The sequence below is a fragment of the Coregonus lavaretus genome (assembly GCF_964263955.1).
Source record: "Coregonus lavaretus genome assembly, chromosome: 25".
Taxonomy (NCBI): Eukaryota; Metazoa; Chordata; class Actinopteri; order Salmoniformes; family Salmonidae; genus Coregonus; species Coregonus lavaretus.
The window spans coordinates 36,269,245-36,296,777 of NC_140012.1; the positions used below are offsets into that span (position 1 = coordinate 36,269,245).

The 27,533-nt window shown below is 42.0% G+C and overlaps 1 protein-coding gene across 1 annotated transcript in view; it reads left to right on the top strand.

The window, feature by feature from the left end:
* Positions 1-990: 990 nt before the first annotated feature.
* Positions 991-27,533, top strand: part of LOC311100978 (uncharacterized protein) — a gene marked incomplete at its 5' end in the record, with an annotated part of 49,239 nt that continues 22,696 nt past the window's right edge. Inside the window, 6 exons of the mRNA XM_084141983.1 lie at positions 991-1,087; positions 18,040-18,105; positions 19,941-20,020; positions 22,068-22,200; positions 22,432-22,761; positions 24,708-24,804. Coding sequence (XP_083998109.1) covers positions 991-1,087; positions 18,040-18,105; positions 19,941-20,020; positions 22,068-22,200; positions 22,432-22,761; positions 24,708-24,804 — 803 coding nt within the window. The remainder of the gene's footprint in view (positions 1,088-18,039; positions 18,106-19,940; positions 20,021-22,067; positions 22,201-22,431; positions 22,762-24,707; positions 24,805-27,533) is intronic.

Sequence of the window (27,533 nt, forward strand, 5' to 3'; positions counted from 1 at the left end):
GTCTAGCTTTCAGATAACTCTTGAAAGTTGTAATAGTAGAATGCACAACGTGCAATTTCGAAATTGGGTAGTGCATCATCAGTTTTCCTCTTGTCATGTCAGTCATTGCATATCTTAGAGAGCTATTTATAACTTGTCAGAAATGTCTGTTAACGTTTTTTAGTTAGGTTTTTTTAGCCCATAGATTTTGTTGTAATGTTTGAGTTACTCAAATATCATAATAACATTAGACATGGCAAAATGTAGAGAATTGCAAGAAAATGAGCTTTAAAACTGCAAAAAGGTCTCTCCATCAACAAGAGGGGTGTGAACAGTTTGTGTCATGAACAGTGCTTTTGCCCATAGAAATAGACGTGGCGCTCACGCAGAGGGGGGAGCGGAATGTTCCCCAATATTGTAAGGGGGGCCAGAGTGAAAAAGTTTGGGAACCCCTGTGTTACAGCACTCTGCCAGACATGTTTCTATGGTGCAGTGAATGAATGCTGCATTTTAAAGGTCCTATTTCAATGAGTAGCCCAAATATGTGTAGGCACAATATTGTAGAATAAAGAAATTGCCTAATTGAATAGGCAAACATTTATAATAGTCATTAATTCCTTATTTCAATTGTGGTCTAACTGACAGGCCTTACCATAGTACAGTAATTGCATTTTAAAACATAAATACATCAACTTTTATTTTACGTTCTTAAAAAAAAAGAAAATGTATGTTTCTTTCAAAAGTCAAAGGCTACTTATTATTCTGTAGGCCTAGGCTAAATTATCTCTCAAAAGAAAAGTTAGAAAGCAAAGTAAGGCAGTCTTCTATTCACGATTAAAAAATAATTAATGTTACTATGTTAACTTGTAGTGTGTGACAGCGCAGCTGAGTTTTGACAGCATTGTAGTGCGCACTGGGTAGTGCGCCTATTCTTCATTGCGTGCGCGCTCATCTTAATGTTAGCGCTTCCTCTCTGCCAACGCGCGCGTTCCCGAGAGTAATCGGTAGAAAATGGCGAGTCTGTGCAAGAGGCAGCAATGCACGATCGAGAGGCGAGGCTTTCGGCAGGATCTTGATTCGTGGCGGCACAAACTCATTCATTGTGTAGGTAAGGATGTTCAGAAATTCACGCCGAAGGGACAGGTGGGTTTTCAGGTACCATTTTCTGTATTTGTTCATTTCTTCGCTATCTACGTTGCTCTAAAATTCGGGCTGTGACCATCAGGGGCAACACAGAGCGACTTTTTTTGTCCTCAACTGTTCTATTTCCTCTCGACAGTCACTGTTGAGCGAAATGTAATATTGTTTACATCGGAATGCAATTTCATGGCTCTATGTTATACGTTTACTATTTATTCATGCATTTTTATGTATCTGTTATCTGTGTATTTGTGGTTTTTTCTGTAGTTATAATTTGTTTAAAGGGCACTGTTAGTTGTAGAGGGAGTGTCAAACCGAACAGGAATGATGCCTCGACCAATGAGCGCAGATTCCGTTTCATTGAGATGCGCGCTCCCGCGTGATTTTACTGTATTTTGGTTGGGGGAGGGCGATACTCGGGGGTCAACGAGCTTTCCTCCAAATCATCTCTCGGTAGCGCGCATTGCTGCAATGAGGAAGTAAGGTTAGACCCTCTGAGTGGGGGGAATTTGCTCCTTGGAAACGAAGCTAGTCAGGCAGCACTTTTTGGCTAAACTAAATTCTTATTTCCTGCAATGTTTGTCAACATTATGTGTATTCTACTCCACTAGTCTGAAACTGACTTGCAACACCTATGGATCAGTGTGTTCTTGCTCCAAGAAGTGGGATTAGTTTTTTTGGCATTGCATCAACCTTACCTGTAATTACCTACTAATCTGGGGTGTATTCATTATGCCGATTCTGTTGCAAAATGTTTCTTAAACATAAGCAAACGGAACGAAACCGGGAGGGGCCTGCCTGCATTTGTCCAAAATAAACTATTTTAGTTGTTTGGACTAATGATTACACCTCAAGTACTATTAGAATCCCCTAAACTGCCTTTGTATCCGTGTGTGTGCACGTGTGCCCTGTGGAAATAACCAGGCCCAATTTCTCAGTGACCGACTCACCTACTTATAGAAGGAGTTGAATATACTGGCCAAAGAATTGCAACAATTTGTACATCTACTGCATCGCAGTGCTAGCTGTGCCACTAGAGAACCTGGTTCGAATCCAGGCTCTGTTGTAGCCGGCCGCGACCGGGAGATCCATGGGGCGGCGCACAATTGGTCCAGGGTAGGGGAGGGAATGGCCGGCAGGGATGTAGCTCAGTTGGTAGAGCATGGCGTTTGCAACACCAGGGTTGTGGGTTCGATTACCACGGGGGGCCAGTATGAAAAATAATGTATGCACTCACTAACTGTAAGTCGCTCTGGATAAGAGCGTCTGCTAAATGACTAAAAATGTTTTAAAAAATGAAAGTGGGTCAAATGTGTTGTTTGTTTCACTCTCTGCTGTTCTTGTACAGTGCATTTGGCCAAGCTTGAGTTCAGCATGCACGAAACGGGAGAAAATATTTTGTTCTCATTGAAATCAAGTCCAAGAAGCGGTAGGTCTGTTCAATTTGCACTATTTCTATGCTTCCCATTTTTAAGTTTAGTTTTACTTTCGGTTTTGTACACCAGCTTAAAACAGCTGAAAATACAATATTTTTGGTTATGGAAAATATATTTCACAGCAGTTTAGATGGTACAATGATTCTCTACACTATACTTGCTAGTTTTGTCATACAAACTAAAATTAGGCAAACTATTCAAATTTTAGCATCCAGGAAATGGAGGAGTGATTTCTGCATAGTGCATCTTTAATGCAGTGCAATGGGAGGGGAAGAGAGAGAGAGGGAGGGGGGAGAGTGGGTGAAAGAGAAACAGAAAGGTCATTCTTGCTATGGTCAGCCTTCCATCCTTGACCCACAACTGTCCTGTTGTTCCCCTGCTGCTATGCTACAGTATGGAGGCCTGGGGAGCAGACATCATAACAACATCCCCATTATTACCTAAAGTCAAGACAACACAAGGCTTTTGTTTAGGTTTTTGGTGGAGAGACGAGAGTAGCACCACCGCCCTGCTCAAACTGAAATTGACATTTTGTTCCATGTTTTGTGTGGTTTTCATGTGAACACTAAAGTCATGGAGAGGAGAGTGATTGTCCAAAAGAACAGCAGAAACTATTGTCTTTGTGTGTCTACCAGCCTCCGTATGCAAACGTGTGTGTCTTCACTGTACATGAATCCTCTGTCTTGTTTTGGCAATGTTTTGCATTCCAAATGGTTTGGAATAGCCTAACAAGAACCATGAACGCCAGTGAAACATGGAAAGCCAATAGAGATTCTATGGCGGAGAAAAAGTTGATTGGAGGGGGGGGTTCTACCAATTTCAGATGGGACAACTGAACTGACCTATTTTACTGCAGGGAGCGGGGTAACAAATCGCTGTGGATTAGGCTAGATGTGACACTCAGTCAGGCTAGTTGGAATCACACTTCACTGCACCGCCTAAACCCAGAGCTGTGGTAGAGGACAAGGCAGGCAGCCTACCTCTAAAATCCCACCAGTATTGGGTTGTAGCCTAGTTCTAGATCTCTGTGGTAATGTTGAGTGTTCTGAGTTATAGTGCAGTGTTTATTTAGTCTTTCTCTGTTACAGACAGGGTCGAAAGGCTTCCTCAAAGCCACAGTCTCTGTACAACCATAGAGCTTTCAGCTGAAGCCACGGCTAGTCCTAATTCTTTAGGATTCCCTTTTGAAGAGGAGTGTTTTAGGGCTAGGGGCTTCAGGGCTAGGTGGAGGACCCCACCCCGCCTAAATAATGGTAGGGAAACACTGTTGTGGCATCTACAAACAATGGTAGGGAAACGTTGTTTAGTGGATGTGCTTCTGTGATCCTGTTCTGAGAGGTAGGCTAGCTTCTCCTTCCATTGGGGTGACCCGGGCCTGTGTTATTACAGAGGGATGGGCTTAGACTACCAGTGCGCAGGCTCTACATATTTACAGTAGTGAAAATGTGTTCCATTTGACAACAGTTATAAACCGTATAGCCGTTTCATCATCATGCGTTGAATAAACTGCTTATATCAGTCTTATATGAAATCATACTTCATCCATAGTTATGCAGCCAAGCCCAATTTGCAGAATTCTTCAGAATTTCCACAATAACTAGGCCTACATAAGAAACCATTTCTCGCTCTCTCTGTGAATGAACAGGCAACGCCTTCAGCACACATCCCTGCTAAAGCATTTTCTTAATGGAAAGCAGAGTCCCCCCCTTACCCACCAATCATCCTTTATTATAACCAGTATCTTTTCACAAAGGAAATGGAATGATGCTCTTCATCTTTTTACAGGTAGCCTGCATTGTACGTGGTTAGGTTGCTTTGTATCATTTAGCACCAGGGTATTCAACCGGGGGGCCGCGGCTCCCTAGGGATCCGCAAAAAATATATTTAGAAAAAAAGCTTTTATGACTATCGCTAGCAAAAACAGAAATTAATTTAATTACGTACCTACAGGATAATATCTTCTTTCTATTAATGTCAACTTTATTTCTCAACACCTAATATTGAGCAAATTACGCTCATTGGAGTATCTGACATAGCCTATTCACAGGTGCTTTTTCAAAGCCTATCAGTTCGGCAAGTGCTGCTGGTAAGCTTTCTTGACTTGGACATTCTGTTTTACCAACACATGGCTAACCTTTGTGTAACTCCTCTGCTCTTAGCAAAAATGTGTTTGGAGTTACCTTTTCTAGCTAATAGGCTACGTTAGAGTTGACACTTCCTCGTCCAATTTATAATGTGGGGAGGTCAAAATAATGAAACTATCTCCCAAATCTATTCATTTTAGAATGTTGACTACTTCTCCTTGCCGTTATCATTCACCTGATGAAAACACAAGACATGTGCATGGCTCTACATGAATGATTGTCTGGGATACGTTTTTTATGTCGGACAAGAATATACATTTCAAGTCAAATAACATTTCTTTATAAAGCCCTTTTTACACCAGGAGATGTCACAAAGTGCTATACAGAAACCCAGCCTAAAACCCCAAACAGCAAGCAATGCAGATGTAGAAGCACGGTGGCTAGGAAAACCCTCTAGAAAGGCAGGAACCTAGGAAGAAACCTAGAGAGGAACCAGGCTCTGGGGGGTGTCCAGTGCTTTTCTGGCTGTGCCGAGTGGAGAGGAACCAGGCTCTGGGGGGTGTCCAGTGCTTTTCTGGCTGTGCCGAGTGGAGAGGAACCAGGCTCTGGGGGGTGTCCAGTGCTTTTCTGGCTGTGCCGAGTGGAGAGGAACCAGGCTCTGGGGGGTGTCCAGTGCTTTTCTGGCTGTGCCGAGTGGAGATGATAAGAGTTACATGGGCATTAAGGCCAGATTGTTCTTCAAGATGTTGGACATTTTAAATTGTCTGGGGAAAAGAATCACATCACAATATCAAACAATTACTCCGATCAGAGCCAACACTGGAATATTATTCAAATAAATGTTTAATGTACATAAAATAAGGTGATATACATATTGGCTACAGCCTCATGTCCAAACCGATGCTGACATGAGGGAGGTGCCAAAAAAGTTAGCCAAACTTTAATGAGACTTTTAATTACATAAATGTAGGCTAAACGCCAGTCATGTTAGACAAATATAATGAAGGGTATTTAATTTCCAAAGGCTTGATTCTGACATACTCAAGGTACGGTTTGTTCAGGTCAAATGGTCACAAGACCAGAGAGTGAAGGACAGTGCCTGTTGCGCACCGCACATCACCCACCTTGAATCTGAGTAGAGGCTTGTTTAAAACCTGGACATTTTATGTAATTTAATGAAGCATGTCTTACCTTGTTTCAAAGTAGCCTAGCCAAAATTTTTAATAAACATTTCATGTCATTGAAACCAGCATTTTTCTCATGTTATATTGGTTTTCAAACCAACATTATTTCATTGTCCAGCAGCCAAAGGCGAAATCATTTAGTCGACTGGTGGATTGTTTGGTTGATAGGCTGTTGGTCGACTGAGATTTCTTTAGTCGAGCAATCGCAATTATTATTATTTTTTTCATGGTGCACAAGACACCTGTCTGATTGGCGCCTGTCTCAGTGGTGGCGCAGTCCACTCTAAGACGTGATAATTAAATTGTATATGGTTATATTATGTAAAAATAATGGTGCAACAGTAATAAATCGAATATTATTTTATAACATGCGCTTTCTCCCACGTTGGATTTGGTCACTGTCCGCAGTTCTGAAACAATCTTCAGTGTGCCGTAGAATTGGCACCATTCCCTATGTTGCTATGTGCATATTAGCAAAGTTAACCAGCATATTGGGATCGAGAACAATGCGGAGGCAGCAGCAGCAGAGATGAGGAAACAGCCCATGCCTAATTGTCTAAGAAAATTGAGGAGAGTGGAAACCCACATTTAATTAGGTCTATAATCAATAGCCTAACTGTTAAATGTGCATGGCTTTATAAATCATCCATATATCTATAGAAATAAGACAGCTCTTGCTTCTGTTCCCTGTTTGAGTTTTTGTTTAATAGCCTACTGATTTCGTGTAATCTAACAGCACCTGTTTGTCACACTTAATATGCACGCAGCTCTCGCTCCTATACCCTCCTTTTTCTTGATATCCTTATTTTTATTATTACAATTATTATGATCATCATTATAATAATAAGTAATATCGTTATCATTAGTAGGCTTTGTATAGTAGCTTTGTATAACCACCATCGAGCTGTAGGCCTAAGAGCGCATCCTGTTTAGTCTTATTACCGTAATTTACTTAGGCCTATATTTCAATATATAGGCAAATGTATCAATCATTCATTCGTTCATGCCATCACACAGCATACATTCATGCTTTGAAATGCAATCAAGCATTTTAGTTTTTAAATGAAATAACAAAGGGTACTTTGAATAATTAGCCTAAACACTAAATCAACCACAATTCACGAATGCATGCAATGGTTTTGTCTGCTGTAATAAAGGCTTTGTTTATATATAAAGTTTGGACACACCTACTCATTCAAGGGTTTTTCTTTTATTTGTACTATTTTCTACATTGTAGAATAATAGTGAAGACATCAAAATTATGAAATAACACACATTGAATCATGTAGTAACCCAAAAAGTGTTAAACAAATCAAAATATATTTTATATTTGAGATTCTTAAAAATAGCCACCCTTTGCCTTGATGACAGCTTTGCACACTCTTGGTATTCTCTCAACCAGCTTCATGAGGTAGTCACCTGGAATGCAGTTCAATTAAAAGTTAATTTGTGGAATTTCTTTCCTCCTTAATGCGTTTCGTTTGAGCTAATCAGTTGTGTTGTGACAAGGTAGGGTTGGTATACAGAAGATAGCCCTATTTGGTCCATATTATGGCAAGAACCGCTAAAATAAGCAAAGAGAAATGACAGTCCATCATTTCTTTAAGACATGAAGGTCAGTCAATCCGGAAAATGTCAAGAACTTTGAAAGTTTCTTAAAGTGCAGTCGCAAAAACCATCAAGCGCTATGATGAAACTGGCTCTCATGAGGACCGCCACAGGAGGATAAGTTCATTAGTTACCAGCCTCAGAAATTGCAGCCCAAATAAATGCTTCAGAGTTAAAGTAACAGACACATCTCAACATCAACTGTTCAGGGGGGACTGTGTGAATCAGGCATATTTTACCTTTATTTAACTAGGCAAGTCAGTTATGAACAAATTCTTATTTACAATGACGGCCTACACCGGCCAAACCCGGATGACGCTGGGCCAATTGTGCGCCGCCCTATGGGACTCCCAATCAGGCCGGTTGTGATACAGCCTGGAATCGAACCAGGGGGTCTGTAGTGACGCCTCAAGCACTGAGATGCAGTGCCTTCGACTGCTGCGCCACTCGGGAGCCCATGGTTGAATTGCTGCAAAGAAACCACTACTAAAGGACACCAATAAGAAGAAGAGACTTGCTTGAGCCAAGAAACATGAGCAATGGACATTAGACCTGTGGAAATCTGTCCTTTGGTCTGGAGTCCAAATTTGAGATTTTTGGTTCCAACAGCCGTGTCTTTGTGAGACGCAGAGTAGGTTAACGGATGATCTCCGCATGTGTATTTCCCACTGTGAAGCATGGAGGAGGAGCTGTGATGGTGTGGGGGTGCTTTGCTGGTGACACTGTCTGTGATTTATTTAGAATTCAAGGCACACTTAACCAGCATGTCTACAACAGCATTCTGTAGCGATACGCCATCCCATCTGTGTATTAGCTACACGATTAGGCTGTTCTCGGGTCTAAGCAATATAGCATAGGCTAGGATCATTGCTGCTCTGTACCCCTTGCCGTGTATGCTTGGCTTTAGTGTGCTCTGATGGTCAGAGCATTTTGTATCTCTCCCTGGGCTCTGTGTCTGTAGCCATGAACTTTATATCTGCATTGAGCCTTGCTCTAGCATGTCCTTTGTGCTGTGTGTGTGTAAGATCAGCTGCACTGCTACATGTGAACATTATATGACAAAGTTTACATCATATTATAAAGCAAGTGCTACTTTTTAAGCATGAGAAGACCCTAAAACGGATTTATTGTTGTCCTCTGTTGTTATGACGACCGGCCCCAGACCATCACTTGTGTGTGTTTTAGTTATGCTGATTCCTTTCTGGTGATCTAGGCTGAAGGAGAGACGCTCCCCAATTTGGCTTTTGTTAAGATCACCTCTGTGTTACTCTCTCTGAAGGCTGCTTAGGGGAGAGGAAATGTCAGCCATAACCGTACACTGTCTGGAGTAGAGAACAGTGATTGGGAGAGAGAGGGAGCATAGTACACTGCCCCTAAGCGAGAGGAGAGGCTGTACCTTGATGATGAAATGTTTGCATACTATTAACATTTGGAGAGATGTGCCTCAGTGCATGATAATAATATAATAATATGCCATTTAGCAGACGCTTTTATCCAAAGCGACTTAGTCATGCGTGCATAAATTTTTGTGTATGGGTGGTCCCGGGGATCGAACCCACTACCTTGGCGTTACAAGCGCCGTGCTCTACCAGCTGAGCTACAGAGGACCACATGATGTTGTAACATTTTCACCAGCTCAAACAAGCTGTGGTGTAAGGTCTTAGACACTTAATGTCACTGCTTAGAAATTGCCAGGATTTTAAAGTAGGCCCTCAAAGTCCCTTATTTTTCTTTTGAAATTCATGAATAGGATTTTGATTCACATAGGCTACTGAATCAATTGACTTAAAATAGAAATGACTCTAGTCTTGCTATAGCTGCTATTGTTTCAGATATGTAGGCTGATTTCTTTTGATGCCATCATCCAGCCATCATAAATGATCAAGCCAAAGCTGCCCCATGCACGCACGCACACTCACAGAAATATAACTATCCAGTATCATCAGTCTTGATTTTATTTTCCTGTCAACTCGGCAAGAAACTCTCGAACACCCCTCTTATCAACCCCTAAACACTCATACGCACACATACACTAGGGCTGTGAATGTTGAAAACATTTAAATCACAGTGCAGTTACACAACTACCACTAACAGGTCCTGATCATCACCATGAAGTGAAAAAATATATATACAAATACCTAACGCAACAATGCTGTAACGTTAGCAGGAAAAGGCAATTTTTATTGCTACTTTATTAACCGGAGCTGTAATGCATGAGGTAGAGCGAGAGGCTCGAAGCAGAGCAGAGCGTCAATGTAAGTGACGGGGGGAGAGAGGTGGTAACCAAGTAGACTAACTAATTGCTAGTTATTTATCTCATTTGATTACATAGTACCCGTCTTGACTGCATCAAAGAGAGAAGCTACTTAAGCTAGCTAGCAATGCTAATTGAGACCACAACTTGAACTGTGCGTTTTCTCCCCTTCCAAATCCTACAGTAAATAACAAAAACTCAATTTAAGATGATTAAGTAGCAGTTTACCTGTTGGCTCTTGGTGCTGTAGCCTGTCCATGTTAACTTTGAGTTCAGTCATTTTAATTCCATCTTCCATTGATTAGCCTAGATCTCTCCTAATAACTTTCCACACAAAGACTAGCTCCGACTGTATCCTAGTGCTGGTTTGATGACTTGTGATTGGACAACAACAAGCTACATGTGCCACTCTTGCGAAAAGCACCAGCAGCATAAATGATACAATTGTCTCTCTGTGGGAAGCGCGATGTAGATTGCAGTTTAAACATGACGATTTTTTTCTCCATTTGTCACAACTCTAACACGCAGGCACACACACACACTGACATAAGCTTTGTTACACTGTATATTTCTCCATGTGTGTTTTTATCTGTAGTTTTCTGGGCTTGCTGGGGGATTGGACTTGCCTGGCAGGCATTGATGATGCCAAGGATTATGTAATTTGAATGAGTGGGTGGTTCCTTCACTGCAAAGCTAGTCTGTTATTGGACCGATGCCTTGTCACTCAGGTTATTCCATTTACAGTGCATTCAGAAAGTATTCAGACCCCTTGACTTTTTCCACATTCAGTCTTGTTCTAAAATGGATTAAATAAAAAAAATTCCTCATCAATCTACACACAATACCCCATAATGACAAAGCGAAAACAGATTTCTTAAAAAAAACAGATACCTTAGTATTCAGACCCATTTACATTTTAGTCATTTAGTGAAGCGTGGTGGCAGCATCATGCTGTGGGGATGTTTTTCAGGGGCAGGGACTGGGAGACTAGTCAGGATCAAGGGAAAGATGAACGGAGCAAAGTATAGAGATCCTTGATGAAAACCTGCTTCAGACTTGGGTGAAGGTTCACCTTCCAACAGGACAACGACCCGAAGCACACAGCCAAGACAATGCAGGAGTGGCTTCAGGACAAGTCTCTGAATGTCCTTGAGTGGCCCAGCCAGAGCCTGGACTTGAAACCGATCGAACATCTCCTGGAGAGGCCTGAAAATGGACACCTGTGATTAGGGCAGAAGGAGAGGAAAAACACAAAAAGACACAGGATACCTGTATCCGTAACACTCCCACCCTTAAAAGAGCAAACCACAATGGTTTGCGACACACGTACCATCACAACACCCAAAATTCAAAGACCCCCCCCACTACAGGTGTGCCAAGCTTGTAGCGTCATACCCAAGAAGACTCAATGCTGTAATCACTGCCAAAGGTGCTTCAACAAAGTACTGAGTAAAGGGTCTGAATACTTATGTGACATTTTATTTACACATTTGCATACATTTCTAAAAACGTGTTTTTGCTTTGTCAGTGTGTAGATAAAAAATAAATAAAATAAATAACCTATTTTAGAATAAGGCTGTAACATAACAAAAATGTGGAAAAAGTCAAGGGGTCTGATTGTTACTTTCCGAATGCACTGTAAATACCACTTCCTGTTTTCATTTAGAGGAAGTTACACAATGAAACTGAGTTTAAGTAGGTAATTACTCTGTTAACCAACAATAACTTTTGACTCACAACCTCTTCCCTCAGTACTTATCTGATGAATATGTAACTGTAGGCCTAATGTTCAGAACCGTAGTCTCATCAATGCAGTATGTCATTCATTAGGCTACATGCCCAAAGAAGCTGATAGCAGCCTATACAGTGACAGCCTGTAGCCTAGTATCTTGTGAATTTTAAGCTCACTTAACCAGTATTATCGTTTCTGTATTAGTAGTTAGCTTATTGTGGTAGTCCAGTCTTTTAGATTAGGATAAAGTTGCCCGTAGACACTCATCCGAGGTCCCATTTATAGGTTTCCCTTAAATAGTTTAGATTAAGATTTGGGGGGTTAAACTGATCCTAGATCTGTACCTAAGGGGAACTACTACCCAGAGCTTTACTAAAAGGGGATTTCAGTAGTTAAGTGCTTCTGGGAGGGGAGAGGGTGTCACTCCAAATCTCTGCCCACATCCTCAACCCTGATTGGTTAGAGATATAGGTAGGAGAAGGCTAAGGGAGATTGAGTGGTGAGCACACAGTGTAGCTGCATGGTAACTACAGACAGACATGCTGCAGCTGCTTCCTCATAGTAGCTTAACTGTTTTCATGCACTCCTACATTATAGCTTATATGCACCACTCAGGAGCTCATGTAACATTTAGCCTAAGTGATCTTATACACAACCGCCTTTTGTGATGTAGGAGAGTTGGTCTCAGTATAACTTTCAAAATGCAGAAATACAGCCGGCTGTATTTCTGTGTTTTGAAAGTTCTGTATCTTGAAAACTTGAATGCTGACATGCAAAACATTTTGGGACTATATCATCAATGGACTAATGAAACAAATCCAAAAATAGTTTTTGGGTGAAGTTTTCCTTTAAGGCACGGACACCAGTGGCGTTTGCCGGCCGAGAGTACTTAGGACCTCTGAACAGAGTGCCGGCTGTAATTTGCTGTCCGGGTGCAAACTGATTCTACATATAAAATCGTGAGAAAATGACAGCAGTCTGACTTCCACCAGCGGGGTGGTCCCTAAAACACATCGCGCCGAATGAACGACAGATCACCATTTTGTGCGGTGTGTGTGGTCCCTTACGAAACACATCAACATTTAGCTACACTATGTGATATTGGCTCACTTTACCAGTATGTTTGAATAAGATACTGGCATTTTGTATGGTTCATCCAGAATCCTGCCATTCCTAATGGTCAACAATTTACTTTCATTTTGATATGGGACCACCGGCTGAACTATAGGCCTATATTAACACTATCAGTGTCTCTAGCGTTTTTACGTTTTTTATTTATTTAACCAGGCAAGTCAATTAAGAACAAATTCTTATTTACTATGACGGCCTGGCAAGAGGCAAAAAGGGGTCTCCTGTGGAGACTGGGGATAAAATAAAATAAAATCAAGCTAATTGGCTTCCATCTGTGATCAATTGTAGTGACTTTGATTAGTTCAGAATAAAAGCAGTTGTTCATAGAGGACTAGTAGTGCAACTCAAAGCAAAGAATCCACTATGGGCGGACAGGTACTTTCAAAAGATCTACGAGAAAGTTGTGGAAAGGCACAGGTTAGGGGATGGATATAAAATGATTTCAAAGGCTTTATCTATCCCTCGGAGCACAGTTAAGACCATTATTAAGAAGTGGAAGGCGTATGGCACCACCCAGACCCTGCATAGATCAGGCCGTCCCTCCAAACTGGATGACCGGGCAAGGAGGAGACTGATCAGAGAGGCTACCAAGAAGCCAATGGCGACTTTGAAGGAGCTTCAGGCCTTTATGGACAAGACTTGTCAATGTGGCATGTGACCACAATATCACAAGAGCTCCACAAATCTGGCCTCTATGGGAGGGTGGCAAGAAAAAAAACACTCCTCAAAAAAGGCAACATCAAGTCTCGTTTAAGCACATTGTAGATTCCGAGGCCAAGTGGCAAAAGGTGCTCTGGTCAGATGAGACCAAAATCAAACTTTTTGGCCTGAACGCAAAACGATATGTCTGGCGAAAACCCAATACGTCTTTCCACCCAAAGAACACCATGCCTACAGTGGTAGCATCCAGGTGTGGGGGTGTTTCTCTTCAGCAGGGACTGGAGCACTTATCAGGATAGAAGAGAAAATGGACAGTGCAAAATACTAACAGTTTCTTGAGGAGAACCTGCAGCCCTCTGCCAGGAAGTTGAAAATGGGAAGATGGTTCACGTTTCAACATGACAATGACCCAAAGCACACCGCCAAAGCAACCGTACAGTGGCTGAAGGACAAGAAGGTGAATGTCCTTGAGTGGCCTAGTCAGAGCCCCGACCTTAAATCCCATCGAATCTGTGGAATGACTTGAAGAGTGCAGTCCATGAGCGGTCACCATGCAATTTGACTGAGCTTGAACAATTCTGCAAGGAAGACAGGGCAAATAAAGTATATTGAGTTTCTTCAGAATTGTCTTTTATTAACCTAGGTGTTGCTATTAGGCCTAATCCTAGTAAAATCATTATTGTTGTGGGTATGATTGATCACCTATTTTTAAAGTAGGTATAAAGTCTCCTGATTATCAAAAATAGTTTCTGTGTTCTATAGCCCAGTAGTTGTGGTGGTTATTAGTGTTCTAGCACCCTGAGCTCATTGTTGTGTGTTGATACTGACAGCCCTTTTAAAGGTGCTAGACATAGGATTTTTGGGGGAATTTTAGCATTGTAATTTCAGAAAATTGTCATAGTATATATTGTGGAACCCGCCAGTGTTGTGATTGGCTGTGATATCCACCTATTGATTTCTCCCGCCGGAACAGCGTTTGTTGTCAAACTGGGAAAGCTGGTCTGACTTTGTGGCCGTGTTATCTAGTGGAAATCGCTCTGTCATTTTCTTTTCTGCTAAAATTCTACACTGTTCACTCAATTTCAGTTTATGTGCGAAAACAACCACTGGTGGACCAAAACTGCTGTTTTGAAGCTGGTGGACCAAAACTGAAAGTAACTTTTAGTTTTGGTCCACCAGCTTCAAACAGCTGTAAAAATGATATTTTTAAAGATATTTCACAACAATTTAGATGGTACACTGATGTCCTACACTATTCAGCGCTTCTTTTCTCACCAACTAAAATTGAGTGAACAGTGTAGAATTTTAGCAACTAGGAAATTACTGATTTCCACTAGCTTTCACAGTTTGACAACAGATGTGGCTCCGCCGGAAGAGAAATCAATAGGCAAATTCCTCAGTCAATCACATCACTGGCGGGTAAATAATACTGTGAAACACTATCATTCCACTATTAGCGACAGATATATTATGGACATTTCCTGAAGTACAATGCAAAAAATAAAAATAAAAATATGTGTAGCACCTTTTTAATAGTGGGTCACTGTCTCATGTTTAAATGCCCTGAAATGAATTCCTGAACAGCGGATTGATTTAATGCCTCTGATCTGTCAAACCAAAGTGGATGACCTATTTTCTCTCCCTCCATCTCATTCTCTGCCTCTGAAATGTTCCCGAAATGGGATTGGATGGTTGGGTTAGCTAGCTGCTGCAGATGAAGTCCTGTTAACACAGAAACGGCTCATTCCACCTGCTTCAGCTAAGGGCTATAGCTGTATTTTACAACTTTATTACTTTTTCCTCACGTTTTGTTCTGAAGTAGGGGGTTGTAATTGGGGGAATGGGAGCGAGGCAAGGTTGTAAGTGATGGCTAGGTTAAGTCCTGTGCACTAACCCAGAAACCGAAGAACTCTGCTCTAGCTGGATTGATTGGTTAGATTTGACCACTTCTCTTTTTTTGTTTAGGCTACCAGTTTATTTTTTCACGTTCTTGAGGAGGTGGTTGGAATTGGAGGATTTTAAAAGTGGTTTTAAACTAATGACACTGACTGGTTGAAGAAGAGAATGGGTGGCGAGTTGGGTTGATGACTTGGATCGTAGGTTCGTTCCGCTCGTGGAAACATTAGTAAGTATGAGTATTTTAAAATGGACTAACAACATGTTGTCTACTGTCACAGTATCTTCCGGTAACATAACTTGTGGAAAGTGTTTAGGAAGTGTGACTTGGGCTACATAAATAAGCAAATGACAACATGTTGATTTTATCCTAGTAGAGTAGACTACTAAAAATGGACATACCTTTACACAGCCTATGCAGCAACTCTGTCCTCGATTTGCCATTGTACCAAAACAACATAATGGTAAACGACAATTAGCCTAAATACAACCTAATGTTTTTTGTTTTTTTTTATCCTGCATGTAAGGGTTTTGGAGCTATGGTGAGGGTCTTTACAAGGGCATGTTGTGTGGGTTTTGGAGCTATGGTGAGGGTCTTTACAAGGGCATATTGTGTGGGTTTTGGAGCTATGGTGAGGGTCTTTACAAGGGCATATTGTGTGGGTTTTGGAGCTATGGTGAGGGTCTTTACAAGGCCATGTTGTGTGGGTTTTGGAGCTATGGTGAGGGTCTTTACAAGGGCATGTTGCGTGGGTTTTGGAGCTATGGTGAGGGTCTTTACAAGGGCATATTGTGTGGGTTTTGGAGCTATGGTGAGGGTCTTTACAAGGGCATATTGTGTGGGTTTTGGAGCTATGGTGAGGGTCTTTACAAGGCCATGTTGTGTGGTTGTCAAGTGGAGGGATGTTGCCTCTGACCTCTTTGCCGTATCAATGGGATTAACCATGTAGTTTAGGATGTAGTACATTGACTTGCACAAGGCTGCTTGGATACTTATCATATGTTTTGTAGTGAAAGGTGCTCAGCCAAGTGAGACGACCACTCTGTCTCTATAGGTGAGTGAACTAACTCCAGCTGTGACTTTAGAGGTTGAGACAAGGGTCTTGTGTTCAGTATATAGCCTAGCCTACTAATCGTGTGTGTGTCAGTCAGTCAGTGCTGGCACAATAATTGTGTAATCAACAATCATGGATAAGAACCTTGAACAAAAAAAATATATTTTGTCAATTGTTAATATATTCATTTTAGGGGGTAACATTTTATTTTCATGTTGATAAGTTAACCCAGTATATGTTTTTAATTTTTACATGAAGAGGGTAGGCTAAGGTTGGTAATTATTTTACGAGCAGAACGTCACGATCGGGAGGAAAAGCTTCATTTTCAAACATTCCAAGCGTTCAAAACCATTCACGTTTGAGACCAAAGCTGTGTGGTACTCATTATGCTAAGTATGTCGTAGCAAATTTTTTGAAGATTCATTACAAGCTCAACATTTTTTTTTTTCTACAAAAATGACAGTTATGACAATCGTTACCCAATCGTCATAGCCCTAGTGTGTGTGTCCCGTTGCCTTTGATCAGTACAGTATGTCCAGAGCAGTCTGATGTTGGACAGGACGGATAGTAGTAGTAGTAGTATTTGCTGACTGACAGACCCCAGGGCTGAAGTACAGGAGAGTATATTTTACCCATCCCTCTCCTCTGACCGTTGCCCCAACATGTTAACACACCCAACTGTGTAGTGTTTCTTGCTTGGCAACTGGCAGACCCTTGTGCCTGTTATATCGTTAGTCTAAATGTACGTGCATTCTGTTTTAATGTGTGTGTTTTTTTAGATTTGTTGAGGGGGGCTTCAAGATGAAATGGAAAGTCTGTGTGGTTGTGGAGAATTAGGCTAGCTAGGCGTATATAGAAGGTATTGGTGTTTGATCACTGAAAATGTCAAAGATTCCCAGTAATTTACATTTTGGAGGAAAGCTACATTTTAATGACCCTTCGAATCCAAAATTATACTTTTGTTACATTGTTTGCTAGCTCAGCTGGTTAGCTAGCGCTGTCTCATTGCCCACCAAACGTTGCTAACGCTAACTAGCCACTTAATATAGCATGTTATATTAGTCAACTAAGTTAACAATGTTATGAATACGACTCCCATCTGCTGTCGACATCAGGATGCGATTTGAGAGCACTAGTTGGCTCCAAAACGTGGTTATAGGGCTCCCGAGTGGCGCAGCGGTCTAAGGCACTGCATCTCAGTGCTTGAGGAGTCACTACAGACCCCCTGGTTCGATTCCAGGCTGTATCACAACCGGCCGTGATTGGGAGTCCCATAGGGCGGTGCACAATTGGCCCAGCGTCGTCCGGGTTTGGCCGGTGTAGGCCGTCAGTGTAAATAAGAATTTGTTCTTAACTGACTTGCCTAGTTAAATAAAGATTAAAACATATATAGCTTTGTTGGCATGCTGACAGGGAATTCGGAGCCATTTAGTGGCTAGCTACACTACAAACATAATTTTACCAGGTTCCTGTGAAGCAATTGTAATGACAGTCCTCCACAGAATACCCAAGAGTTTCCTGATTAGCAAAGGGTAGTCTGTGTTTAATTTCATTGTGTTTGAGATCATTGTGAGGAGATTTCGCCAGTGGTTGAATGGGGAATTGGGCTTTCTAGGAAAATGTCAGAGGTTGCAACAATAATCAAGGCTTAGCGAAGGGACAATTGGGCCCATTGGCAGAAGACTAGGGCCTATGTGTACTTACTCTATCATACATTTCCAATGAATGCAATGGGACGCATCTTCAGAGAAACTGTAGTCCACATGTTTTTGGGCCTCCAATGGTTTAAAATTCCACACTTGTAGAATTCGCATTTTGGCGATTCGTGGGTTTATGAAATGTTCTGTTTATTCATGGGATGCATTGTTCTGTTTCCACAGGTTTTGAGAGCATTCTAGAAGGGTTGTTTGGGTCGGGGTTGGTGGAGGACCTAACGTTATTTAAAGGTGAGTCCATATGTTGCACTGACTGACACACAAACCAACATCATCACAGTTACGCTCATTAAAACCTAAATGATGTCCATCCCATTCATAACCACAAATAGTTGTTCCAAGACTCCTGAACTGAAGCCTGCGTTGATTTTTGTAACAATTCCAGAGTCAAACATGTCAAGAGGTGCAGGCCTAAGTATTCAGTAGGCCTATTTACAATGCAGTGCTATTGTACCATGTGGTACACTTCCACATTCACTCCTCCCTGTGAGACCGTTCTCTTGGCCACTGGAAAGAGAGGCATGCTTTGTCTACATATGAAGTTGGAGTTTGGAGCCAATGTAAAGTTCCAGTACAGTTATTTTAGACATTTACTGACACAATGAAAGGCGTTATTTGGGGTTTTGACGACTTCTGCTTGAGAGCTGTAAACGACTAGACGGGACTACAATACCATTTGTGTTGGTTTGAAGCAAAAGAACAATACGATCCCTTCCAAGAAAATGATGGGGAAGTTAGTTGGGTTACAAAAATAAAACGGGACTTCAGCTAGAACTAGAAGAATCGGGGCTCCATTCAATCTGTCATAATCACCAGGAGTGAACTTGTGCTGTGCTTACACAGGCAGCCCAATTCAGATTTTTGTTCCACTAATTGGTCTTTTGACCATACAGATCAGCTCTTTTGGGGAAAGATATTGTGTGTGTAAACGCAGCCTGTGTGTCTAGGAGTCAAAAACCTCCTAGTACTGCAAGAACGCATTCTTGTGCTCAACAAACCATAGAACTCAAATGTGCTCTCTCTTCTGACAATAATGTTACCAATTTGAATTAAATATTACTACCTATTCTTAATTTCTATACTTTATGAAGACCGGAGTTCATTTATATAAAACAAATACTGGATTTTATGTTAATGTAACACATTGCTTATAGAAGATTGAGAAGACAATATGAACTTTGGAGAGTGGTTGATGATAACCTGACCATGAAAGCCTATTCCATCAGACATTCTTTATTTCTCTATTTAATATAGATGATTTAATAGGCCCTCTAGACCTAGTTCAACAGTGAATCAATATGAAACTGCCCAACGCCTCTGACTTGGTATATTATCGTACTCAATTATTAAGGTATGCTCTTTGCTGGAGGTTAGTAGGACTCAAAGCAAATGGATTTCCATGGCAACCGACCAACCATGCACCAATTCGCGGTCACTGACCCCATTTGGTAACTTTCTTTGTGTTAATGGTCTGAGATGAATTCCTTGAGCTTGTGTCTGTACATGTCCTTAATCTTTTCTAAATTCACCCTCCCCATGACTCTTAAATGAATCCCCAAGGGGTGCACGTTTTGTTTTTTGCCCTAACACTACACAGCTGATTCAAATGATCAAAGCTTGATGATGAGTTGATTATGTGAATCAGCTGTCTAGTGCTAGAGCAAAAAACAAAACATGCACCGCTTGGGGTCCCGAGGACCGAGTTTTGGAAACCCTGCTCTAATCTCATTTTAGGTATTCATGTAAGCAACCAAACAATCAGTTGTGAATATTGTGCATAATATAGTCATATAACTTAGGAATCACATTCACTGGAAAATACTTGTTGTATTACCAGTCAATTGTCAGTGTGTCAATGTCTACTCATGTTTTGTCTTTCTACAATAAGTGGTTGACTCTGACATCTGTGATCCTTATAAGTCTAGTGAACTGTGTCAATGTAGCCAAGATTTCTAGAGGTTTTCTTCTGTTGCCTTGTTTTTCACCACCATCTTAGATGTCTTTTGTCATACTGCACCATACCCCGTCCTTTCCTTTCTAAAATGTCTCTTCTCCTGGATCCACAGACTGTGAGCCTGAAGGCGTGTCAGACTGGTCATTTGACGAGAACTGCCTGTTCTGTTGCTTAAGACGAGACAAAGTCAAGGTAACGACTTTTCTTTTCACATATTTCTCTTCCTCTATTCTGTCTTATGCTGTTCTACCCCTAGTTGAGTATGCCTGGTGCATTGTCACACTACAAAAGCAGCAGCAATATTGTCATTTAGAAACACCTTCTTGTTTTTGATTGAATGATTAGATGATTAGAAATTGAATCATTCAACAGTCTCTCTCACAACTGTTGTAAATGTACCTATCTGCAGTGAAGTGGTATTAATATTTTTGAAAGAGAGAAGTTTACAAAGAAGCACCTTCAAAACTGAATGTGGAACAACTAGGACTAGGCTGTATGAATAGGTATTATTCTGAAAGAGACCTAGAGGAAGTAGCTATAGCCTCATTTATTCTGAAAGGGAGAACGTTTCAGAGCACATTCAGACCTTGAGGAACTAGACTGTGTTATGAATTGTTAGTATTCTGAAACATGGAACTGGCTTTGAGGCCAGATTTGTATTTGAAGGCCATACATACTGTATAGAATCTAATGGCGGCGGATTGGAGGGAGGTTTGCTGAAAATATCACCCAGCAACTGGACCTTAGCCTATAGAGAAGCAGAGCTGTGTCCAATAAAGCAGATCTGCACATAAAGATAACTAAAAAGAACAAACTGCTCATCCTCCCGTACCTCCTGCCTACTGTACTCATCTAGGAACTCAGTCCGGCTTTCAGCTTACTCTTGAAAGTTGTAATAGTAGAATGCACAAGGTGCAATTTAGAAATTGGGTAGTGCATCATCAGTTTTCCTCTTGTCATGTCAGTCATTGCATATCTTAGAGAGCTATTTATAACTTGTCAGAAATGTCTGTTAATGTTTTTTCGTTAGGTTTTTTTAGCCCATAGATTTTGTTGTAATGTTTGAGTTACTCAAATATCACACGAATACACATTAGACATGGCAAAATGTAGAGAATTGCACGAAAATGTGCTATAAATCTGAAAATAATTATCTGAACCCCATGACGACAAAATGTGTAGAATTACAGTAAATAAGCTTTAAACATGCTATATTTGATCTCCGCCAACAAGAGGGGTGTGAACCGTTTGTCATAAACAGTGCTTCTGTACGTAGAAATAGACGTGCCGCGCGGATGTTCCCCAATGCTGGAAGGGGGGCCTGGGTGAAAAGGTTTGGGAACCCCTGATCTAGGAGAACATAGACATTGCCCCTAACTACAGATACAGGCCAGGGTCAAATATTTTTGATCTCCCTAATGGTTAAAGCCCCCATGCATTCGAGGCATTTTTTTCAAACGGCTCTTACACATGAGGGGCATATCATCATTTTCACAATTTCAGAGTTATTTTGACCTCATAGTTTGGAAATATCATTTAAAAAAACGGGGAAATCATGTATTTAACGGCACTGCTCCTTTAAGGTTACCATAGGGGTTGGGGGTAATCTGATCCTAGATCTGTGGTTAGGGGAATCTTCGATCTACCACAAGCATTCTGCTAACCCACACAGCACATCCTTAGCTTGCGCTGTGACAAATCTGCTGCAATTATTCAATAACCTTTCCAGAGATCCACTAGTATGAGCACCGTGTAGGGGTCTGTATAATGAAGATGATGACAGGTGCTCTTAGAATACACTCACCAAGATGATGTTATATTAATTTGTCATATGCCACATCAGGTCTCTCATGCAGCAAAGGTATTTCTATATTTTTATAAAGTGGTTGGTTCGAGCCCTGAATGCTGATTGGCTGACAGCTGTGGTATATCAGGCATATGCCATGGGTATGACAACATTTATTTTCACTGCTCTAATTACGTTGGTAACCAGTTTATAATAGCAATAAGGCACCTCGGGGGTTTGTTGTATATGGCCAATATACCACGGCTAAGGCGTTGTGTGGTGCGTAAGAACAACATGTAGCAGTGGTATATTGGCCATATACCACACCCCCTCGGGCCTTATTGCTTAAGTTCATGTCTACCATATGCCACAGCATGTCAATGCTACTGCTAAGGTGCTATTCCAGTTGTTTCTCTGTCACTAAGCTATGTTTCTGTTTCTCTCTTCTCCCAGGAGCACTTAGTCGGCCTGAGCAACCAGGGGTTGGAGAGCGGGGCTAAACCCCTGCTGGTCAAAGACCAGACCAAGATCAGCAGACTCGAGAAACAAGCAGAGGAATTCCTTAATGCAGTCCTCTACAAAAAAGGTACGTCTTCACTTACCAAGAACAGTGTTTGTTACAGTAATTTCTGTAAGATTGTGTATCGACAGGAACATCTAACAGGAATAGGCTATGTCTGGAAGTGGACCATATGTGTTCTTAGTTACATTTGAGAAAACTGTTGCTATGATTGAGATGGCTTTCGCTCACAGGCTTTAGGGTCAACTGTCTCTACAGATATCTTTGTAACGTTATTTTTCCCTCTCCCTCCCTCAGATGTCCCCAGCTTCTCAGACCCGCATATTCCAGTAGTGGCTCTGGAGATAATGCAGAGGATGATCCGCCAGTTTGCTGCAGAATATACCTCAAAAACCAGCTCCTCTTCTCAGGACAGCCACTCCGCTCCCAGGCCTGCTCCCCACCCAGACCAAAGCCTGCCTCCTCCCCCCTCGCTGCCCACGGTGCCCCCTGCTGCCAGCCCCGGTGGTACTGCGACCGCCTCCGTACCCAGCCAGAACCCTGTCCTCTCAAAGCTGCTGATGGCTGACCAGGACTCGCCTCTCGACCTCACTGTCAAGAAGCCTCTGCCACAGCCTGTAGAACAAGGTACCAGCAGATGCACTAGTGCTGGTAGTAGACTGACCCAGCAGACACCCTTGTACTGGTAATAGATTTGATGAAAAGTAACCTCTTCCTCACTGTCAAGAGGTTGCCGCCACAGCCTGTAGAACAAGGTACCAGCAGATTCACTACCCTACTGTACTGCACACTAGGGTTGAATGGCGGGAACCCGGTTACCGAGATTTACTGGGATTTACAGCCCAAAACCACTCCCTTTTCCCAGGATAAATAACTGCGAGAAACGGGTAAATTATAATAAATTATTTATATGAACAGCATGGCGTAAAATGGAACTGTTAAATTATATGTAATGTCTAAATCTGGCTTCTCTACGGCCTCTGCATGATGAATCAATGCTCAGAGTGGGGACAGACAGCCCATCTCAGTATGGAGCGCAGTTCACAATGCATGTAGACCCTATCATCTCATCATGGTAGGCCTACATTTGCTGAAGCATAGCCTTTGATACAGTAATATAAAGACCGAATGCGCATCTAATTTATCTCCATCTGGCTTTCGGGGGTCACCTTGTTTTTTAATTGTAAAGATTATACTTTTTTAAATTGCAGGTGCAGAGTTTTAAAACAGCCGATCACTCGAATATCGTTGCTTTAAATCAGTGCACGCGAGAACACTCTCGCAGTCTTTCTCTCTCTCCATCACCTCCATTCAAATTGCATCGAAAATAGATAATCCTGTTCTAGATTTATATATAGCCCTATATATTGATGTCATAGCCTACCTCTTCCAGGTAATACATTCAATGCAGTATTAGTCTTATATTTAGCTAATTAATGATGGGTTATACATAATAAGCTTCTAACTTATAGCCTCTGTCTCTTGCGCAATACGCAAAAACACCTGTGCTCTGCTGGCCTCTCCTTAAAAAACGCTCCTTAGCTCTTGGAGTCCCATGCAGGAAAAGCTAGACTAGAATAGCTTGCTGGACCACATTTTTAAAAAGCATTTCTTATACCAATAGACTATTCGAAGAGGGACGCAAGCTCTTTTTTGCTGAGTGTTAAATACTGCAGCCAATAGAACTCATGGATAGTTTGAAAGAAGAGTGAACGTGCGATGGCGGTAGGCTATAGCAGTTATTTATTCAGACCCATAACCATTCAATCTTCGTGAAGAGAAGTGAAAGCGTCTCTAATTTTAGTCCTATATTATTCAAGGATGTCTTTTAGAATGGTTTCGTTGTCCTTAACTGTTGAAAGCGAAGAAGGAATGAAGCAACAATAGTGAAACAGGAGGTAGGCTAATAACATAAGGGGAATTTTTATGAACGGTGTATATATGCATCAGCCTACTAATTATATAAATAGGCCTAATTCACTATCCTATACTTGTAACTTTGTAGGCCACATGTGCTGCACCAGAATCACATGTTCTCTTCAGCTTTATCATGGCTTGAACTATGTGCGTAATTTCAGTCCATATAATACAATGCAATACAGTAATACAGTTCACACTCAAAAAGATTAGCCTACTGGAGCTAGTTTCATTTATTTACCCAAGAGAGCATATAGCTAGCTACATCTATGGGCTTTTATGTTTTTCTGTCGTGCGTAATGTGCAGTAGCCTATCATATATGTATTGGATTTTTGGTCTTGGGCTCATTAAATGTAATTAATGTAAGGCTCATAAAATGTATTAAATATATGGCTTATCAGGCTCCGGTAGCATCAGGTTTGAATTTTCATGCTAATCAAATCTCTAATCAAATCCAGACATATTTATATGCTTTATAATGCTTTTGAATGACCCTTCCGGTTTTGGCGGGAAATACCGGGTTACCTGGGAGAAAAGTGATTTATTCTCTGGGTGGAACATTTTGTAAAATACAGGGTAAATATTCAACCCTACTGCACACCTGACAGAATGGCTCTTGCTTTCCAAGTTACTAACCCTTGTGTCCTGTTCCTAGATGGAGTCCTGGACCTGTCACTCAAAAAGGGACGGGCCAGAAGCAGCACATCATCGCTCCGCAGCCCTCACCTTTCCCAGACGTCCACCCTTAGAGGGTAAGACAAACTTCCTGTTTCTACTTCCTGTAGGGCTTTACCATAACTCACTCCCCAACCTGTTCAAACAACAGTTTATAACAACCTGTAGGAGCTCATGAAGTGGTGGTCACCAACTCTGGTCCTGGAGAGATGCAGGGTGTGCATGTTGATTTGACTGTGTGACAACATTAAAGTGATTTCACATGTGCATCTTCAAGAAGGACATCTTGAAGGAAATGCTTTGGTATCAGGAGACAACATTATTATTATTATTGGATTCCTTTTAAATACACATGTAGTTAAGATTCCAATGGATTTAAGAAATAAGCTAAATAAACCCCTAATCAGTAGAGCTTTCCATTGTACTAATTACACAACGTTGTGTTCAATTATTTACATTGACCTTAATTTCAAGGTCAAAAATAATTTTAAATCTTTAATTCAGTAAACTCTGTTGTGTTTTGCCCTTGGGCAATGCCTCGTGATATCATCACACAGTGGTATGGACGTTAGTGCATTTGAAATGGAACGCGCCGTAATTCAGTTTTAATTTGGATTAATTAAGCGCCAGTTGCTCCGCTCTCTAGCTGCCCTCCTCTCTTTAGGAGGAGCGGAAAGAGGGAGGGAGTGGGAAGGGAGGGGAGGAAGAGAGGGAGTGACGGGAGAGAGCCAGCTGCTTGTGAAGATCTCGTTCAGAATGTACAGCTCTGTATGCAGAGATCCACAGATGTATAGGTCCATATATCTAGTATCTACCACTCTCTCTTTCTCCCCTCTCTCTCTCTGATATATTTCAAAGCTGAGAGGTGAGATGGAGAACTGATTGAAGGTGGTGGGAATGTTTAGAAGTGCAAAAAAAGCAGACGCCTGTCAAGTCAAAATATGATATTGGCTTACGCCTCCTAGTGCATTAGCAACAGTTAGCAACAGTTAAGCGCATGCTTATTTTATTTGCCTCTGTGTCCGTCATTATGTCATCACAAATCGCCTTATCACAAATGGATCATTCATTCACCCGTCAATTTAATGTTGGCATGTTCAATCAATAAGACCTGATGATTTGCTATGTTCCATCACACATACTGTGTGTGCCTTCTTGAGTGATAACCTTGCAGATAAGTATTTCCGATTTTTTTTTCTTACAGTAACAATATTACTCAGGTTGATGTTTTGAGTGTTTATGTGCAGTAAGTAGCCCTATAGCATCCCATACTGATGCAGTAACAATATTACTCAGGTTGATGTTTTGAGTGTTTATGTGCAGTAAGTAGCCCTATAACACCCCATACTGACGGCTTACTCTTTTATTGCTGTGCTTGTTCAGTGGTAACGTCACTCACTAAGGGCTATAGCTACGTTAGCATTAGTCATTTGGTAACACAGTCATCGTGCCCTGCTCTGCTATTAAATGCCAGACTGCCTTACTGCAATGACCAACATGCCCTCCTCCCTCCCCTGCCCTATCTGAACAGGGCTAATGACCAACATGCCCTCCTCCCTCCCCTGCCCTATCTGAACAGGGCTAATGACCAACATGCCCTCCTCCCTCCCCTGCCCTATCTGAACAGGGCTAATGACCAACATGCCCTCCTCCCTCCCCTGCCCTATCTATCTGAACAGGGCTAATGACCAACATGCCCTCCTCCCTCCCCTGCCCTATCTGAACAGGGCTAATGACCAACATGCCCTCCTCCCTCCCCTGCCCTATCTATCTGAACAGGGCTAATGACCAACATGCCCTCCTCCCTCCCCTGCCCTATCTATCTGAACAGGGCTAATGACCAACATGCCCTCCTCCCTCCCCTGCCCTGCCCTATCTGGACAGGGCTGGACATTATTAACCTTTTCTTAGATTTTCTATTTTTCTTTTGATTTATTTTCTTTGCCCTGCATATCCTTTTATTTTATTTTGTTTTCTTATTGTTATGTTGACTGACGCATAATTTGTAATAAAAATAAAATGCAAAGCCAAAATAAACACATGAGCCTTTTTTGTTCTTAAAAGGAGCACACACTCACACACATATATGATGTTACCTAAGCAAGATAAAGTGATGTTACCTAAGCAAGATCAACCAATAAAGGAGTGGCCAACATCCTCCCTTCCCCAACCCATCCTCCCCTAGAGAGAGAGAGAGAGAGAGAATAAAGCACTGTGCAAGCTCTGCTTACACCCAATTTCCTTCCATCCAATCAGGCGTTCCCTGAGTGCTGACGGACAGGCCGGGCTGCCTATGTGGAGCCTGCAGGATGGGAGGAGGAGGAGGAGGGAGAATTTCAGCCACTCCGTCCCTTTAAAGCCCACCTCACCTCTCTGTCATGCCCTGCACATCAAACAGGAAGTGAACCAGGATTCCGATCCAGAGTTGTCTCCCAACCACAACCAGACGTCCAGACCCTTCGACCACCTCTCTCTCCTTTCCAGGTACGGCTCTCCGTCCTGGGCCTCCAAGACCCACTTCGGGGCCCTCCTAAAGCTCCGGGCCAACAGCGGAGCTGGGGACCACCTCAAAGACCTACCCAGCTTGCTGGAGGCTGCGGGGCTCTTCACGAAGTCCCCCTCCTGTGGGAAGGCAGTCCTCCAGGAGGCCCCGAGAGACCAGGGGCTCTCTCTGTCCTACTTCCCGACCGTCGGCCTCAAAATCCCCCAGGTGAGAGGCCTAGGAGGCCTAGGGGTGGACCTCTCCTGGGGCTCCCTGAGCTCTGATCCCTACAGCCTCCCCAGCCACCACTGTGAGAACAGCCTG